Below are 19,581 nucleotides of genomic sequence, written 5' to 3' on the forward strand. Positions count from 1 at the left end.
CTGAATTCTCAAATTCTCTCCTTCAACGACCAAGTTTTACTACGAGGAGGCATCAAATATAAAATCAAATGCTGAATATGGAGTTTGTCTCATAAATCTGAGCGCATGAATGAGTCCTCCCTGTGTGTGAGAGAGGAGGCTGCTCATTCACCTGACCACTGAAAATCCTGTTGTGGATGTTCAGCCTCCTTCACAACAGTACCAATGTGTGATTTGTCTTTTGTTCATATTTGTCTTTATGAAATGGAGTGCAAAATGAGGAGTTATTCTCTTTAATAAGAAGAATTAATGTATGAATCAAGATTTGCTCGACCACCTAAATAAAACGACATTAAATATGTTATTATAATACGCTGCTGCCTGGCAGTGGGGCAGATTGAGAGCAAAATTGTCCAATCACAGAGCTGAGCGCAAATAGGCTGTGCTCTGATTGGTCGGTTGTCCTTACATCGTTCACCAAGCAGGAAGTGAATTAAACAACATGTTCAGTCATGTTACGAGGACATTAAAAAAAGTCCCTGGCGTCCATTGTTCGTTGTAATCACGTATGTAGTATCTATATTCTTTTTCTGTTTATTAATACGCTTACAAGTGTAATAAAAAATAATCTTGTCGGTGATATCTCTTTATTTGTGCGTGAAAAAGTAACTTGATGTTTTGAGTGTGCAGGTCTATGACGTGTGGCAGCTGCTTGTGTGTGCGAGCGAGTTTTTGTCACACGTGACTTCAGTATATATTGCATGTGTTTTGACAGCAGATTGCTTGCTGTGTGCAGTTTGTGATGTCTGACAGCGGTTCTTGTGAGCTGCGGGATGTGACTCTCTGCTCGCCAGTAGGGGAAATCCTGCTGAGTGGCTGTGAGAAGGGAGTTCATACCATTAATATCAAACTGGGAACAGACAAAGAGGAAAGGTAACTCTCGCAAACTCTGACATTAGGCCAGTCACAACATGTAAACCACACGGTCGCCGTGATTTTGCAAAGTGCAACATGTTCCTGGATCAACATTATGTCCAAAACATAGACCTAACCCTATCTCTACCCTTAAACCTAACCCTACCCGTAATCTCTAAAAACAGAGGGCAATGATAGTTCAATCACAAGGGTGTAGAAGCACCTAACTCTGGTTGTAAGGTCAAATTGACATTTCCTGTAAACTTATCCCTCAATTCTGATTGGTTGATTGGAATGTTGATGTTGATCCAGGAACATGTTGCACTTGGTGAAATCACCTTCACGAAACCACTCGTAGTGCTGCTATAGCTGGGGAAACGAAGCTATTCGAAATCCTGAATCAACTGAACCTTTTGTTTCTCAAAATGATTCACTGTTTCGAAGTGCTTCATCAACATTACATGCTTCACAAGACGTGATGGAGTCGTGTGGATTATGATGTTTTTATCAACTGTTTGAACTCTCATTCTGACGGCACCCATTCACTGCAGAGGATCCACAGTGAGCAAGTGATGTAATGCTAAATTTCTCTAGATATGCTCTGATGAACAAACAAATTAATCTACATATACAGTGCATTTTCAACAAATTTTCCTTTAATGTGTATGCTGTTGTAGTGTACACCCTGTTGGCCAGTCAGAAATGAGCCCTGAGTTACAGCGCTGTGTCGACTGGCTTCAGTGCTACTTCATGAAACCCGAGTCCATCAGCGCTCTTCCTTTGCCTGCCTTACACCATCCACTAATGCAGAGCGGTTAGTCACACACACTACTCCACTATATCAGTAGTTCATTTAAATCAAAAACAAGGATTTTAATTGCCACTGTTTTCCTCCCTCTTTCTCCTTCTCAGACTCTTTTAAAGCACATGTGCTGTGGACTTTGTTTAAGGAAGTGGGACTTGGTAAAACGGTCTCCTACAAGCAGCTTGCTGAAATGATCGGCAATCCAAAAGCTGTGAGAGCAGTGGGTTCAACCATGAAGAATAACCCGGTGAGTTTGTTGCAATAATCATGACAGATTGATTTATCTCGAGGTATTATTTGTCATTTGATGCAGCCTTTTGTCTGTTGTTCTCTTAGGTTCCTCTGATAGTGCCATGCCACCGGGTGCTGCGTAGTTCAGGGGACAGTGGCTCATATATGGGAGGAAAGGGAGATGATATTAAAGTTTGGTTGCTCACTCATGAGAAAAAAGCATTGGAGCTCAATGCATCAAAGGGTGGAAAATCCATCTGATGGACCCCAAAACCTCTTCACACTGCTTCTCATTAAGTTTTTTGATTTCTGATTGATTGGACAAATTATATTCCACTTTAGCAAACAGACCCTTTGTTGTTATCTATAAATCTTTTATAGTTAAAGGAATATATTGAAATTGTGTTTTTGAGAGCAGGTGGTTTGATTAGTTTTTCTGGTTGTCAGTGTTACATTGACATTGTTAAAATGTGATTTGAAAAAAAATTTTGTATTTATGCTGTTTAATCCAATGGATTATGAAAGAAATTGTAGTTTTTTATATATATTTTATAGCCGATATGCATAAGTGATATTTTTGCAGCAAATTATTTTGTGTTCTGTATCTCATTTAGAATTATATTAGAAATGTTTTAAGCTAATAAACAGCTCTGTAAAGCAAATAAAATATATTTTTTAATGGTGGCTCAATAGTCAATAGAATAATAAAAAAAATATATATATTTTTTGAAGGAAGCCTGTTATGCTCACCAATGAAAAAATGTAGCATGGTTTCCACAGAAATATTAAACTGTAAAAACTTTTCAACATTAAGCTCCAATAATAACTGATCTCCAATCATATTTGAACACCAAATCATTATATTATTTATGAAGGATTGTTACATTGAAGAATGGAAAATGGCTGCTGAAAAATTAGCATTACCATCACAAGAACAAAATATATTCAAATAAAAGACAATTTTTTTTATTATTGCTCTATTAATGTTTTTTAAATGCTATATTAATAGTTATGTGTATGTTTTTCCAAATAAAAGATCATAAAATAGGACCCACTTTATACTGAGTGTCTTTACTATGTACTTGCATTTAAATTAATGATTTGGTACAATGCACTTATTGTGTACATTGTTTTTTACGATGTACTTACATTGAAATTCCTTCTTCTAATTACATGTTACAATTACAACCCTCCCTTAAGCCTAACTAAACCACTAATGTCCCTAAACTTATCTATATCCCACCTCAGTAGCAGAAAAAGTGATTTACAATACATCATGAACATAAGTACATTGTATCATTCATTATTCTTTATGTACAAGTACATCTAAAAAAATTAGAATATTGTGAAAAAGTAAATTTTTTCTTGTAACATTTCAAAAAGTGAAACTTTCATATATTTTAGATTCATTACATGTAAAGTAAAACATTTCAAATGTTTTTTTGTTTTAATTTTGATGATTAGAGCTTACAGCTCATGAAAGTAAAAAATCGGTATGTCAAAATATTAGAATATTTACATTTGAGTTTCAATTAATGACCATCCATACAGTATAAATTCCGGGTATCTCTTGTTATTTGAAACCACAATAATGGGGAAGACTGCTGACTTGGAAATGATCCAGAAGACGAACATTGATGCCCTCCACAAAGAGGGTAAGTCACAGAGGGTCATTAATGAAAGGTGTGGCTGTTTACAGAGTGCTGTATCAAAGCATATTAAATGCAAAGTTGACTGGAATGAAGAATTTGGGTAGGAAAAGGTGCACAAGCAACAGGGATGACCGCAAGCTTGAGAATACTGTCAAGCAAAGCTGATTCAAACACTTGGGAGAGCTTCACAAGGAGTGGACTGAAGCTGGAGTCAGTGCATCAAGAGTCACCACGCTCAGACGTCTTCAGGAAAAGGGCTACCAAGCCACTTCTGAACCAGAGACAATGTCAGAAGCGTCTTACCTGGGCTGTGGAGAAAAAGAACTGGACTGTTGCTCAGTGGTCCAAAGTCCTCTTTTCAGATGAAAGTAAATTTTGCATTTCATTTGGAAATCAAAGTCCCAGAGGAAGAGTGGAGAGGCACAGAATCCATGTTGCTTGAAGTCCAGTGTGAAGTTTCCACAGTCAGTGATGATTTGGGCTGCCATGTCATCTGCTGATGTTGGTCCACTGTGTTTTCTGAAGTCCACAGTCAACGCAGCCATCTACCAGGAAATTTTAGAGCACTTCATGCTTCCTTCTGCTGACAAGCTTTATGGAGATGCTGATTTAATTTTCCAGCAGGACTTGGCACCTGCCCACACTGCCAACGGTACCAAAAGCTGGTTCAATGACCATGGTGTTACTGTTCTTGAAACTCGCCTGACCTGAACCTGAAGATGAGAGACACCAGACCCAACAATGCAGATGACCCGAAGGCCGCTATCAAACCAACCTGGGCTTCCATTACACCTGAGCAGTGCCACAGGCTGATTGCCTCCATGCCACGCCACATTGATGCAGTAATTCACGCAAAAGGAGGCCCAACCAAGTATTGAGTGCATAGAAATGAACATAATTTTCAGAAGCCTGACATTTCTGTTTAAAATATACTTTTTTTATTGATCTTATGTAATATTCTAATTTTCTGAGACACTGAATTTTGGGTTTTCATTATCTGTAAGCCATAATCATCAAAATTTCAAGAAATAAAGGCTTGAAATATTTCACTCTATGTGTAATGAATCTATATAATATATGGGTTTCACTTTCTGAAATGAGTGACAAAAAATATTAACCTTTTTCATGATATTCACATTTTTTTAGATGTACCTGTAAATACAAAGTAGTAAAAGACACCTAATATAAAATTAGACCAAACAAAAAATACTTTAATTATTCCAAGCTTTTGACCATTATTACTCCATAATGTGTTTAACATAATGCAAATTTAGTTATACTCTTGAGCACAAATATCAATAATTTCTGATTAAATAGTCTGAGAATCACCATTTAGCTGCCATACACTTCCGCTTGCAATATCTAGTTCCTCTGGATGTCAGACAGACAGCCATGATCTCTTTTAATAGGAGGGGTGTCCCTGGGGAGATCTCCACAGTCAGTGGTGTGAAACTGCCTTATATTGTGTTTGATCACATGTGACATGCACTGCTTCCACTGCCTCAGGCTGTGCTGATCTCTCACTAAGCCTTCACAAACGGCTTCATGCCACCTTACAAAAGAGCAATTTGTGGCTGACAGAATAAAACAGTTGGATCATGCTCAGTGAACGCAAACCCTCCCTTCAAATCATTTTATGGAGTGTGGGAGCTGCTATCATAACTTTACAGGTTTGTATCCATTTCCTGTGACACTATACACAAAAAGGATAGACTATATAAAACTCTTTCATTTTCTTTTTCCTTTTCAGTGGATAAAAAAGTGGCTGTTTTCTATTAAATAATATTTGTAATTTACCAAATCTATTTTGTTTTTGTTACTAAAAACCTGAGTAATGTGTAATTTTGTAAAATAATATTAATAATAATTAAAAAAAATAATAAAATAATATATTTTTTTAAAGCTTGGGTAACATGTTGGTCTGTAGTTATTGAAAAAATATATTTGTTTAAGAGTAAATTACTTAATTTTTGTTATTTTCCTTAAAAAAACGCATCTGTTTAATTCACTCAGATGCTTTAAAACCAGTGTTATTTTAAACCCAGTGTTATTTTATTTGCCCTTTTTAGACACGTTTTTTAATGTTTATATACATGTCTATATATTGTTGTGTTTTTAGTTATTTTAATAGATCAAGTTAAACTAAATCAAAATAAATAATGTTGCTTTGGATATTAGCTGAAATAAAACAAGTCTCTTTTTTATTTTATTTAACTTCTTTTTTTTTAAATTAACAATTTTTTTTAATTTTTTAATTTTTTGCATGGTTCAGTTAATAACCATATCCAAAGCAACTTACGAAAGAGGAATACAAGCGTTTCATATTACTCATAAAATATAGCAATCCACAGTTTCAAACATTTTCGATAAAGCATAAGTGGAAAGGACATTTTATAGTGTTATTATTATTATTTCCTACAATATCTATGGTAGAGGTTGAATGGTTGAGCACCCATTTCACACTATATTAATCTCTATAATGTTTTTAAAAATGTGATTATTAGTAGGCGTATTAAGGATCAAGTCTGATCAAGTTTAAATTATAAAAACTGAATATGTCTTTGTGCTTTTATTGCACGGTTTGCTGCAGAAACTTGTCTTTGGTGTAATAGCATTCAGAATAAGCTGCTTGAAACTTGTAGAAACTTCACAGGAAGCGATGTTGGATGATATTCTTCTGAGATGTCAGCAGAGGTGGAAGGCTAATCTGCTGAGGATAAGACAACATATACTAACAAATCCATGTAAGGTATAAGATTTAACATTTAGATTATTATGCACTTGAACAAGGGACATGATCCAGGGGGAGTACCAGTGTAATTAATCTACTGTAAATCATTTGTCAGAGTAAGACGTGATCAAACTGTAGCTTTTAACAGTTCAGAATGATAATAAACTATGATTTAAAAGTAAAGATTCTCTTTTGATTGACAGAATGATGGTGATTTACAGTATTATCCCTGTGCTGCATTAGCCCCATGCTGCTGTTATAATCTTCAAAGCATGTAATGTGTCAGAACAAATCATGGGTTATGGGTTACTTAAAGAAATTGTTCTGATTTTGTGAGCAGGTTTTGCTTACCACTAACCCTCACCTATGAGACCTGATTATCAGAGTCTTTCTAAGAAGATTTTCAGTTTGTATCTGTCACAGGTGAACGTATCATGCTGTGTAGATGCTGCATTAAGCTTGATGTTCAGAGGTGATAATGTCTAAGCACTTAAATATGATTACTGTGTCACACCATCCAAGATCTCACCTCACAGATTCACCTTTGACACTCGCATTTATTACTATTATCACAGCTCTGTAAATTCCCTTCATTTTGTGAACTATATGGAGCTACAGAGCAAAGTCATCAGTATCAGAGGTGTAAAGCTGTTTCAATCAAAATCCTAATATAGAAGACCTGTTGGAGAAGGTACATGTTAAGTCGCTAATAGCTGAGCTATTTGACCATCTGCTCAGTCCTAATAAAGTATACGCACACACTTTTATTGAACCTTATGTATTCGGTATACTGACCCCTATGAAAAAAAAACAGCATGCTAGTTGTTTTGAAGGTATGTTTTGAAGCATGGCAGCTGGTTTGAGGTGGTTTAAGCCAGTCCTAGTTGGTTATTGAGCTGGTTTAAGGTGGTCCTGAGCTAGTAAATTGGTCCTGAGCAGGATCTAGTTGCTTATGACCAGCTTATGTCCAGCTAAAACCAGCTCATGACCAACTAAGGACCAGCTTAAACCAGCAACCATGCTTCAAAACATAGGCCTACCTAACCCTGTTTCCAACAGGGACCATAAGCTCGATGTCAGTTAAGCAGAACATAATTAGGCCTACCAAAATAATTGTCTAGTTTTCAACGTTACACTTAAATTTTCATAGTTTGTGTTCATCTCTTATTCAAACCACAAATGTTACGAAAACAGCTTTAATCATATTATTCAGTGCTTTGAAATCTTATAAGTTTATTATCACAAATTTGATAAGCTAACAGATAATCTTTGTAAATGCTTATGATATATTTATTAGCCACAACATATTTAATCGGCTTCAGTCTTGTCTTAAATATTAAAACAATATACAGCCTAATCTACAGAGTGAATAAACTATAAAAATGTGTAAAAAAAAGTCACTATGTAGCCATATCCAGATACAATAGCGCCACCACGTGGAAGAAAAGATGGGATGTGTATGTTTTGTCTGTATTCTGGGAAAAAGGCCTTTGGTTATTTGATCAATCAGTGCAACTTTTGCTTCAGCTTTGAGCACATTTAATATTCATTTTGAACAGATTAGGCATACTAGGTATTTACAGTATATAGGCTATGTGCCTCCAATGCAGTATATATATATTAAAACCATATGAGGAGGATATTTCACCAGGAAACATGCTGTTCACATTGAATAAAACTTTAAATTTATTCTCATTGGCTCCAAGTGTTTTTCTTTATCTTTTATGCTTTTACACTCTTCCTCGTCTGTTGGGAAGTCTCTGTTCTTTCAGAGGCAAACCTTCAGCGTCCACCACATTCACCTGTAATTATAATAGAAGGACATCACTGATCAGTTTCACACTGGGAAATTAAGCTGTGGATGTTTTCCAGTAAGAAATAGGAACAATGCTCTTACTATGTGTATCGGTGAAAGCCGCTCCATTGGAGAGTCTGCAGGAATGGACAGTACTGCATCACCAGCATCCAGCATCTGATAGAGACAGATTTTTACTTGATATTAGTACTCATACATCTCAGTACTTTGGAATATTTTCAGTTTTTCATGCCACCCCATGTTACAACACTCCCAGGTTACTAAAAAGGACCAAAGTGGACATGCAATGGGATGGACAAACACTTCAAAAATCTAACAGACAAATGAGAACAAGAGGATAAGCTCACCTTAAATGTTGCCTCCACTTCACCAACGCTTCTCTTTCCACCAGGAAGCCAACCGTATGACCAGTGCTGGCAAAGACTAACCTCCAACACACACACTAGCATTAACAACTGGACCAGCAACCTTCCGTTCCACTCCATGCTAAAACTGAAACAAAGACATTTTATATAGGCAACATTGCACTGTCATATTATAAATATTCATTTATAGGATCTTTTGGTGGATTGTTTAGTTAGTTATATTATTTCCCAGTTCAGATTCTTACAGTAGAAAAAATGCAATGTTCAATTATTTGGTTCTATAAATCCATTAAAACTAAATTATTAAAGTCACACATATTAATGTGTTACCTGTCTGGCAAAACCACTGAATGTACAAAGTACAACGTGATTACATTCCTCCTGATTTTTCAACAATTTATGCAACAGAAACCATACAAAGAAATTCTATAATTTCTCTAAACAATGTAAATGTTCATGAAAAGGAATTCAAGTTTATTTTACTTTTACGAGGTTAAAGCAGTGGATAAAATCATACGACTGAATATAACAAAGGTTGTTGTAATGTCTTATAAAAATAATGGTTAGCTAAGATTTCAAATATAGATTTATAATACAAATATAGATTTCGAGTCACTTGAATGTTTTCTTCTGTAAATCACAATCCTCCAGATATTTATAAAACAATACGGAATTTTGAGAGTAAAGAATCTCTTACCTGCTGTCTTTGCTCAAGATGAAGTGTGTTGTTCTTGGTCTCTTTTATACAGTCCTTCTAAAATGAGTTGTAATGCTCTTTCGTCATTGAGAGACTTGCAAACACAGGTGCAGGTTTCTCTCTAATGCACGCTCTAATGCACACCTGGGGCTGGATTTCTAAGACTGAAAAATAACTGTCAGGGGAACCAGCTAATGGAGCTGTTTAAAGATGGACCTCTTGAGATGAATTAAATAATGTGTTTAAATGGTTTAAACAGCCACATCAACGCACAGGGGAACCGATGAAATATATAAAGGCCAAAAGACGTAATGGATGTGTCAAACAAAGACTGAGTCATGTGACTGCCAATCAAGTATTTGCTGGGGTCTGTTTTTAAATAGACCTACATAATTGTTTTTCTCTCTATGTGTCCAAATTTGATATAATATTTCCATATTTATCTGAAAGTAACTGACTAAACAACCAAACAAGCAGGCCAATGACGTTTAATGCTCTATTTCTTCTAATGTAGGCTTATCTGTATTTTCAACATTATTAAGGAATGAATTGTATTTGTATATACACCATTCAAAGGTTTGGGTTTAGTAGGGGTTTGATTTTGAGAGTCTCTAATGCTTACCAAGGCTGCATTTATATGATGAAAAATGCAGTGAAAACAGTATTGTGAAATATTAATACATTTTAGAGTAAATGTTTTCAAATTGAACATATTTTAAATTGTATAGCCTGTTTATTCCTGTGATGGCAAAATGGAATTTCAGCAGTCTTTACTTCAGTGTGACACAGGCTTTCAGAAATCATTCTAATATGCTGATTTAGTGCTCAAAACATTTTGAAAACATTTGTGTTGCTTAATATTTTTTGTGTGGAAAATGTAATGCATTTTTCAGAATTCATTGATGAATAGAAAGTTCAAAAGAACAGTATTTATATGAAATAGAAATATTTTGTATCATTACAAATATATTTTCTGTCACTTTTGATCAATTTAATGCATCTTTGAATTCATTTATTATTAAATTTTAATAGCTCTTCAGCAGTATTTTCAGTTCAACATTTCAGTTATATATATATATATATATATATATATATATATATATATATATATATGGGTGATTCTCTGAATTGGGTGCCCTTCAAGTCCCCCAAACTTACTTCAAAGATTTTCAATTGAAGGAAATCACAAAATGCATTTTAACGCTGTCAATTAATAGAACCAGGTGCCTTTGCATTATAATGCAACACAATTGCTTTTTTTATTATTTTAATTTAAATATAATGGGTTGCCTAAGTAGTAGACAACAAGCATGTTTGCATGTCCTCACTAACCATCATTACATTTTCATTGAATATCAAACAAATAAAAAGTGCAATTTATACCAAAATGTTGCTGCTAATATAATCATATGTTGGTCTACTTAAACTAAAATATACATATATATATAAAAATGCATTAATTATATATGAAATTGCAATATTTATACACGTCCTCCAGTTTGTTTTCAACCCCGTCACGCCATACTATTTACCCCCCTATAAAAATAATGGATCAATCCCTGTGGCATCACATCCAGGCAGTGACATCACACAAGTCTCTTGAAGAACATGCTGCAAAGAAAGGCACTTGCCAGTATCTTTTCTTACCTATATTTCATGTTTTTCACTGTCAGATTAAGATTGTCAGGCTCAACATTTCAACTCTGTTATATGACTAAATGATAGTAAACAACGGTTTAAGAAGAATTAAATAATAGTTTTGCAAAACATTAAAATTTTATGATGTCCTAAATGCCATGTGGTGCTACTGTTTTAGCTACTGTTAGCCAAAAACTTCAACCCCGTCACATTCAACCCCGTCACATTTTTTATTATAACAGGGTTGAATCGTTGTGACAGGGTTGAAAGTTTGACACTTCTTAGTAGATTACTCAATTGTAGACTTGTTGTATTGTAATGTGAACTGTCAGAAATAATCAATTATGGTATTTTATGTTCAATATTTCCAAATGGAAAGATCGATTGATGTTAGTGATTAATTAATGCTTAATGCTTTTGATTTAATGTTAAATACTTACTAAAATGTTTGTTTGTTTTTGCCAACTTTAATAAAATAAAATGTTATTGAATGTGATATCATTAATTTTACAGGTAAGAAATCCATACTATATTGAAATAATGATCATCACTTCAACCCTGTTATCATTTTCAACCCCGTTATGCAGAGTTCAACCCTGTTATTTGACAGTTTTTATTAATATTTTCGTGATAAGAAGACAAATTAGAGGTCAATGTTTGTTTTGCTGTGTGCAGAATTTACAGGACAGTCGGAAAAAATATGAAAGCCTAATTAAATCCTAATGTTAATGCATATTTTGTGATAAGATATGAAGACCAATGTTAGATGCAGTTTTCATGACCTGATTTGGTATTCAAATGGTGAGTATTTAAAAATAACATTCTACATGCAATAAATGATATCAAACAAGGGACATCTCATTGAAAAGCTTCTACAAAAATTTACTTGAAAATCTTTTTAAATCATATTTAAACAGGGTCCAAGTGGTCTGTGACGGGGTTGAACTCCAAAACAACTTTCAGTAAGAAAAAACACTCGATATCGATTAGAATTTCATGCCTGAGGTGGGAAAATGTATTTTCTTAAAGGTTTGACTAATCCACTATCACATGAAAGATCAGAAATATAACTATTTAAGGTATATAAAAAAAAAAAAGGTATGACCCAAAAGGCACCCAATTCAGAGAATCACCCATATATATATATATATGATATATATGTGTGTGTACACCATATATATATATATAAGGGATGGGCAACTTCGGTCCTGGAGGGCCACTGTCCTGCAGAGTTTAGCGCCAACCCTAATCAAACACACCTGTTTGTAGCTTTCTAGTGATCTTGAAGACATTGATTAGCATCTTCAGGTGTGTTTGATTAGGGTTGGAGCTAAACTCTGCAGGACAGTGGCCCTCCAGGACCGAAGTTGCCCATCCCTGATATATATATATATATATATATATTTTGTGAGAAACTGAAAATGACCCTTATTTTGAACTGAGGACACGTATGCTAAACTATGACACTTCCGGGGCGTTTAAGGAAAATCCCGCGAGCTCAAGCTCTAAAACATGTGAAGCTGTCCACGTGATCGCCATTATTACGCGTTTATTGATCGAGCTGTCGCATAACTAGTAAAATCTGACAGGTAATTTCCAGACTGTTATCTGCATGAATATATTTCACATGCTGCGTGATTTCTGCGATGTGTAGCGTTCGATAGGCACGTTTCAGGAATCTCTAGAGACATGACCTATGTTGTTCCCTTTCAGCTTTCAGGGTATAATGAGACATGAATATGGATTTCTTAAAAAGACCTTCTATGCCTGAAGACGCGGTCCAGTATCAGCTTTTTCTGGTTCATCCTGACCCATCAGACGCAGAAGCCCATGAGAGATTCCTGCAAAACATCCTCGCTGAGATCGCCCCTCTTCTGGTGCAGTACATCTGGCAACATCAAGCCTTCAATCTCAGATACCACCCTGAGAAAGGTACGCATGTGTATATCAGATCTGCAGTTCTACAGAATGTACATGTGACAAGTTACCCCAAACTATCTTCTTTTACACTCTATAGGAGATGTGCCTGCGCACCTGGGCGGTGTTACTCAGTTCGGTGATAATGTGGAGGATGAATGGTTCATTGTTTACCTGCTCAAACATATCACACGCACTTTTAGTGATGCAGCTGCTGTTGTCTCCGATAATGATGGACAGTTTCTCCTGATTGAAGCAGCTGAACACCTGCCAAAGTGGCTGGACCCTGACAGCAGTGAAAACAGGGTTAGTATTGGACATTTAAGTTGGTAATACCATCATATTACCATGTTTTATTGAATATAGCAATACCATGGATCTCCTTCAGGTACAAGTACGGTAATCATTTTGAAGTCGTATCTTTCACTGTGATAATCCAAATCTAATCCATGTGTAATTCACTCGAATAACATCCAAAATTGGAGGCACTTCTTTTAAGAAAGTTTGACACAGTGAACTGAAAACATTATACTGTCGAAAGCGGTAACACTCCAGTCTTAAGTAAAATGTTCATTGCACTGTCACCGTCATTAAGCAATGTTATTGATGCTTCAATTTCAAAGTTTTCTGAAATGGAGAGATTATATTACACTTTATTCACAGTTTTGAATTCCACATCTATGTAAAAAATAAGTGGATCTTACAAAGTTAGTACCATTGCATAATGAATTTGATACCAGCACTGATATCACCACAGTTTTTAGATCATTTTTAGGGAGAAAAAACACGCTTTTATTGTTTTTAAAAGTAAGGTTGTTCTTGTTATCATCCTGAGTTGCATATATACTGTTCCCATTGGCTGTTCAATTTTTCTCTCTGTTGTTGTCTTTCTCAGGTGTTCCTGTACCAGGGAGAGCTGCGTATATTACCCAACCAGACACGTTCTGGAGAGGTTGGCTGGCCTACAGACTCAGTGCCTGCTGTGGGTCAGGCTCTAGAGGTTCTGCATTCACACACACAGAGCTGTTTAGCCAAACAGCCCATACGCTCCGCTCTAGCCAGGAGGCTGCATGGGTGAGAGTGATGATATTGTTTAAAATACGTATTTATATTGTTTCTGTTTTAGGTCTGTATGTTTATTTTAGGTTGTACTCAATAATCATTTGTATATGTGTGCAGGTATCCAGATAAAATCCAGCAGAATTTCCACCACGCTCACTGTTATGTGCCTGCCGGCATTGCTGTGGTGTTGTCTAGGAGGCCTGACCTTATAGCCCCTGCCGTGTCTGCTTTCTATCTGCGTGACCCTGTTGACCTCCAGGCCTGTCGAACTTTCCGCACGTTTCCTCCTGACACTAGAGTCATGACATCAGTAAGAAGCAGTCTATTTAGTTCCAAATAAATGCTGTTTTTAAGAGACATTAATGAATCCTGAAGAAAAATAATCTGTCACGATTTCCACAAAAAGCAGCAAAACTCTTTTCAACATTAATAATTATAAGAAATACTTCCTGAACACCAATTCAGCATATTACAAGACTGGAGTAATATATTATTACTGCTATAATATATTAAAATAGAAAAGAGTTCTTTTTACTCTATTTTTGATCAAATAAATGCAGCTTTGGTGAGCATAAAATATTTTTTCCAATCTTACCACACCCAAAGTTTTGACCTTTACATTTAACCTGATGTAGTTTTTTGAAAGCTCCTCAAGTAACTATACAACTGGTCCCTTCCCCCTTTCCTGTAGGTCAAGTTTACTCGCTGTTTGTACGGACAGCTGCAACAACAGAGTTTTGTTCCAGATCGGCGCAGTGGTTTCACGCTTCCCGCCCGCTCTCATCCCCAGTACAGAGCTCACGAGCTGGGAATGAAACTGGTGAGTTTGTGTTCTTCAGTCATGTATGGAGAAAGCTGACTATTAAAATGCAGATTTTAATCCTACAGAGATGAACATCTGTTTCTCCAAGTATTTTACAAGTGGATTTTTTTTTATATGCTCAGGAATTTGTTTTTCACATAAAGCATTTTGTAACTATAGTGCAGTATTCTATTTTCTGTTCATATCTAAGGCCCATGGCTTTGAAATCCTTTGCTCCAAGAGTGGACAGTCCTCATCAGAGAAGGAGGCTTCAGTCAGCAGTAACCCACTATGGAGAGGCTTTTTAGATAGTCTCAAAACGAATGGATACTTTAAGGTAGGAAAGAGTTTCTGTGTTCACAATACTCAAATGAAGCAGATGCTGCAAATATTCCTTTGCCTGAGAGAAACGATTTAATAAAAAAAATAAACATCTCTTTCGTTTTGTGTGCATGTGGATGTGTTTTTGCTTATGTGTTTGTATTTTTGTAAACCCAGAGTGAACTAGAGGGATCCGTTCGATACAGAGATCTAATGACATCAGCAGAGAGTTTCTTCAGACAGTCTGTAACCAGCACTCACCGGTGAGAGTGACTACTTTGTTTTGTTGTTGATTGTCATAATTCAAAATCAAGTTTATTTGATTTTATCTGTGTGTAAATGTACTAGTATGTATGTGTGTATGCAGTATGCGTAGTTTGAAGGTTTGGGGTCACTAATAAATTAATATTTTATGCAGCAGGGATGTAGTAAATTGATCAAAAGTGACAGCAAAGCTGTTTTGTTACAAAGGATTTCTGCTTCAAATATATGCTGTTCTTTTGAACTGTCTATTCATTCAAAAATCCTGAATGTATCAGTTTCCATAAAATATTAAAGAGCACAACTGTTTTCAGCATTGATAATAAGTAGAAATAGTTCTTTAGCACCAAATCAGCATATTAGAATGTTTTCTGAAGGACTATGTGACAGAACATTTAAGTTGAATTTTAATTATATTTCAAAATATTGCTACATTTACTGTATTTTTTATAAAAGAAATACAACCTTGGTAAGCATAAATGACTTTTCAACAGAAGTGTGTAAGTCTCCTGTTACTCTCTCAAGCCCTGACATTCAGAATCCTGGTCAAGAGGTGATGAATGTCTTGAAGGATGCCTCCTACAGTTTGGAAGAGCTAAGAAATCAAGAGGCACATCTACCACCAGAGGACAGTATGTACCATTTTATCTGATATTGTTTTCTCTGTGCACTACACATTGAGTGTAATCTAGAATTGATTCATTGCTTTTGTCGAAAGTGAATCGGAATCAATAGTGTTGTCCTCTCAATCGCCCCCTGTAGGTGATGCTTGGTTGGACATCTCACCTCAGGAGCTGGAGAGGCTGCTTGAGGAGAGAGGAGGTCGAGGGGTGAGCGATGGCACTCGCAAGACAGCACAACCTGATGAGGAGCTGCAGGAGGAAGACGCTGGCTGCAGTCTCATAGCTGTAACAAAAGGCATAAAGAGCTTCATCAATGCCATGTCCTCTCATGAAGGAGCTGAAATACCCAGGTAATGATATTCCATCTGAATTGTCAATACTTCAGTTATTATTCACTATGATAGTTAGTCTTTCTTTTTTCCAATTTGTGTTTCAGATCTTGTCTGACTGAGCCCATCAGTTTTGATCCAGATGCAGTAATCAGTGCACTTGATAGACTGCTAGGTGAGTTTGATTTTCAGAGAAATTAGACCATCTAAATCAGGGGTAACGTCGGTCCTGGAGTGAAGTGACATTCAGCCAAGTATGGTGACCCATACTCGGAATTTGTGCTCTGCATTTAACCCATCCAACGTGCACACACACAGTAGTGAACACACACACACCGTGAACACACACCCGGAGCAGTGGGCAGCCATTTTATGCTGCAGCGCCTGGGGAGCAGTTGGGGGTTCGGTGCCTTGCTCAAGGCCACCTCAGTCGTGGTATTGAGGGTGGAGAGAGCGCTGGACATTCAGAAATTATGTGAAAAATAATGCAATTTTCGAACCACCAAGCATGAGAGCATGTTCTAGTACACCCCCAAAACAAAATCAAGACTTTGTTAAAGAGCATAATAGGACCCGTTTAAGTTAAAGATAATAAAAACACATGCATAACAATTGCTGAAATGAAATTCACATTTATTTCACATAATATTTACTAAATTGGAAATAATTAAAACATTTATACATTTAAAAACAATAATTTGAAAAATAAATTGTAAAATAAACATTTATTCATATGGCAGCTTCTTTATTCGGTCTGTATTTGTGAAAAACATTATAATGGGATTAAAGTAATTTTACGCTGTCAAAGTAAGTCTTCAATTTCTGATACATTGGCCAAATAGAAAAACCTTTTTTGCTGATGGTAGCAACTAACAAATGCAAAATATATTGGTTAACTGCTAATGTGCACTACCTGAAAAGCACTAATAATTTGCACTTCCTGTTTTACAGGAAGTAAGGATGATGCTTTAGACTCTGACGACTTTGAGGATGATGAAGAGGATGGCAATGATGATGATGATGATGATGATGAAGTGCAGAATAGCGAGTCTCAGGAGCAGGGAGGTGCCGAGGCGCTGGACAATCTGAGGAAATACATGGATGAAATGGACCAGGAACTGCAAAGCACAAATATTGGCAAAAGCTTTACACAGAATAACAGAGTGAGTCTCCACAGATGTTGTTTGTCCTTTGTACATAACCTTGTGTGAACTTTTTATTGATTTATTTTTTCCATTTCCTTTTAGGCCAGTAATAAAGCAGATGCATCTAAAAACTCATCAGCTGCCTCAAAGTCAGAGCTTGTTGACGAAGAAATCCAGCCGCTTGATTTGGATCTCAACCTGGTTTCAAATTTACTGGAGTCTCTCGCTTCTCAGGCCGGCCTTGCTGGGCCTGCTTCTAACCTACTGCAGAGCCTAGGCATCCACGTCCCACCTGACGCAGATCAGTCCTGATACGTCAAACTAAAGTGGGAAAACTCAACTCTCAGACACTTATCACACACTTATCCTTCACCTAGTGCACATCGGCTGTTCCTCCATCAGGTGGCTATATTATGGTCTTATGCTCCACACCCAATACTGAACTGTGAATTATTACATCCTAACATTGGCGTTTCCTTCAACACAGAGCACTTCCCTTAAAAAAAAAAAAAACTAACTGGGAATTTATTCTCTTAAGATGTTGTTTATCATGTTGTTCTCCATTAAATATTACTTTATCTTTTTGAATAAAGATAATATTTTCTGAGATGTTTTGTAAATTACGATTACGTAATTTGAGATTAGTCAAACCAATAAGAATGCACTACTACATAAAAATACCAGTTCCAACTATCTATCATTTAAAAGGAATGGCGATATTTCACCGTGCTTATCTACGCTGACATTACTGATAAACCAAACAAATTGCATGCTCGTGTAACATTAACCAAGTCTTTACAGATAAATCAATCATGCCTGATTAGAAGCAAAGCCTCAGAGGTCTGATGCTGAACTTTTTTAACCTCATGATTCTCGCTTGGGCAGACTTTGGCCTACGCTGGTAACAATACAAATGTGTAGTAGGACCAGGGAGCTGTTTCATAAAAGACGCTAAGAAAAGCGGTGATTAAAGTCCAAAACCTGACTTGAAATAACCTAACAAATCAATCGGGACTAAAGCGGTTTCATAAACAACAATTCAAGTTCATGCAATCTGACTAATTTGATCCAGGTTCAATGAGTCAGGATAATGTGACGTGCATGCTTATTCTTAAACAGCCCTGGGGGGGCGGCCAAGATGGCATTGTAGCAAGACAGGTTTGCAGGAGCTCTTAAAAACTTTGCTCAGATCCCGGGTTTTTTTAAAACGGTTCATGTTCAGAACTAACTGGAAAGAAACTGTTTATATAATGAGTTAAGTAGCCTCCTTTAATTATCTTTTTTTCCTTTGCATTTTTTTACTATTTGAGCTTTACTGAAGACGCTTTTGCCAGCTAGTCGCTAAATAATAATCCACGTGCTTTTGCTATAAATTGCTGTGCTGACTTGCGAATATGGAGGATAAAGAAGAAACTCTCCTTGCTATGCAAGGAGAACTCTAAACGCTGAATTGGATGCAGGGATAGTGTCAAACGAAAAGTTCTTTTTTTGTTTGCTAAAAAACACAAATCTCATTTCTGTTTTCTTCAGGAATGTCATTCGATTATTGATAATTACAAATGGTGGAAATGTCAGTGGGGTAACGAACAGTCAGCTGGTGTAAGCATTTTGAGAAACAAATTTGGTGGGGATATATTAGGGTGAGAATCGGATAGCTTAGGTCATTTATTTTCATTTATTAGTAATTTCACTTAACCAACAAACTGTAATTCTCGGAAATATATATTGGTACAATAATTTTTTTGGACAAATTGGATGAGAAGCTTACATATTGGTCTAATACATTTCCTAATGCATTTTTCATTCTAGGAGGAGACTTTGTGTCATTTAATAATTCTTTGGACAGATATCCTCCAAAAAGGACCGCTTGTTCTTGTCCTGCACTGTTAGACCTAATAGACAAGTTTGAATTGGTGGCCATTTGGAGAGAGAGATTCCCTAACGATTTAGAGTTTACTTGGGCCAATAAAAGTGGTTCAAGAATTGATTGTTGGCTTATATAAAAATGTATGTCAAATTTTGATCTTAATGTCGGCATTCAGTGTACCCTCTTGACCGACCACAAAACAATCTTTATTAAAACCCCTTTAATGGCAGATTATGTAACAGGCCAATGCAGAGCTTCTTTGTGGAAACTTAACAGTTCACTGTTAGAATTACCAGATGTAAAGGATAAAATTAAAGAAATAATTGCTAGCTATTGGAAAGCAGTCACAATTCAAAATTCTTTTGGTACCAATTGGGAGCTTTTTAAGTTTAAGACAGGTGTTTATTTAAGAAAAGTTGGAACAC

The 19,581-nt window shown here is 36.1% G+C and overlaps 3 protein-coding genes across 5 annotated transcripts; 2 read left to right on the forward strand and 1 right to left on the reverse strand.

Annotated features, from left to right (window-relative positions):
* The first annotated feature begins 446 nt into the window (after positions 1 to 446).
* Positions 447 to 2,983, forward strand: LOC306886052 (methylated-DNA--protein-cysteine methyltransferase-like). 3 transcript variants are annotated; one of them, XM_079442911.1, is made up of 5 exons: positions 447 to 545; positions 776 to 912; positions 1,572 to 1,708; positions 1,807 to 1,946; positions 2,036 to 2,983. In XM_079442911.1, the coding sequence occupies exons 2-5, from the start codon at positions 782 to 784 to the stop codon at positions 2,189 to 2,191; spliced, it is 564 nt and encodes a 187-aa protein (XP_079299037.1). In that variant the 5' UTR covers positions 447 to 545; positions 776 to 781; the 3' UTR covers positions 2,192 to 2,983. The 3 variants fall into 3 exon arrangements, with proteins under 3 accessions (XP_079299037.1, XP_079299039.1, XP_079299038.1); XM_079442913.1 differs by having other exon boundaries at positions 452 to 545; positions 755 to 912; XM_079442912.1 differs by having other exon boundaries at positions 452 to 545; positions 758 to 912.
* A 5,060-nt stretch (positions 2,984 to 8,043) lies between these two features.
* LOC306886666 (progonadoliberin-3-like) lies at positions 8,044 to 8,614 on the reverse strand (the record flags this gene model as incomplete). Its single annotated transcript, XM_079443964.1, has 3 exons — positions 8,044 to 8,115; positions 8,211 to 8,285; positions 8,477 to 8,614. 3 exons carry the CDS (start codon positions 8,612 to 8,614, stop codon positions 8,044 to 8,046), a joined length of 285 nt encoding a protein of 94 aa, XP_079300090.1.
* Positions 8,615 to 12,252: 3,638 nt separating this feature from the next.
* Positions 12,253 to 17,907, forward strand: LOC306886231 (protein ecdysoneless homolog). Its single transcript, XM_079443178.1, has 13 exons — positions 12,253 to 12,418; positions 12,543 to 12,761; positions 12,847 to 13,052; positions 13,642 to 13,820; positions 13,926 to 14,118; positions 14,500 to 14,628; positions 14,822 to 14,947; positions 15,109 to 15,194; positions 15,718 to 15,824; positions 15,955 to 16,165; positions 16,252 to 16,319; positions 17,096 to 17,307; positions 17,392 to 17,907. Exons 2-13 carry the CDS (start codon positions 12,563 to 12,565, stop codon positions 17,599 to 17,601), a joined length of 1,926 nt encoding a protein of 641 aa, XP_079299304.1. The 5' UTR covers positions 12,253 to 12,418; positions 12,543 to 12,562; the 3' UTR covers positions 17,602 to 17,907.
* The last annotated feature ends 1,674 nt before the right edge of the window (positions 17,908 to 19,581 follow it).

The sequence above is a fragment of the Barbus barbus genome (assembly GCF_936440315.1).
Source record: "Barbus barbus genome assembly, chromosome: 20".
NCBI classification, from domain to species: domain Eukaryota; kingdom Metazoa; phylum Chordata; class Actinopteri; order Cypriniformes; family Cyprinidae; genus Barbus; species Barbus barbus.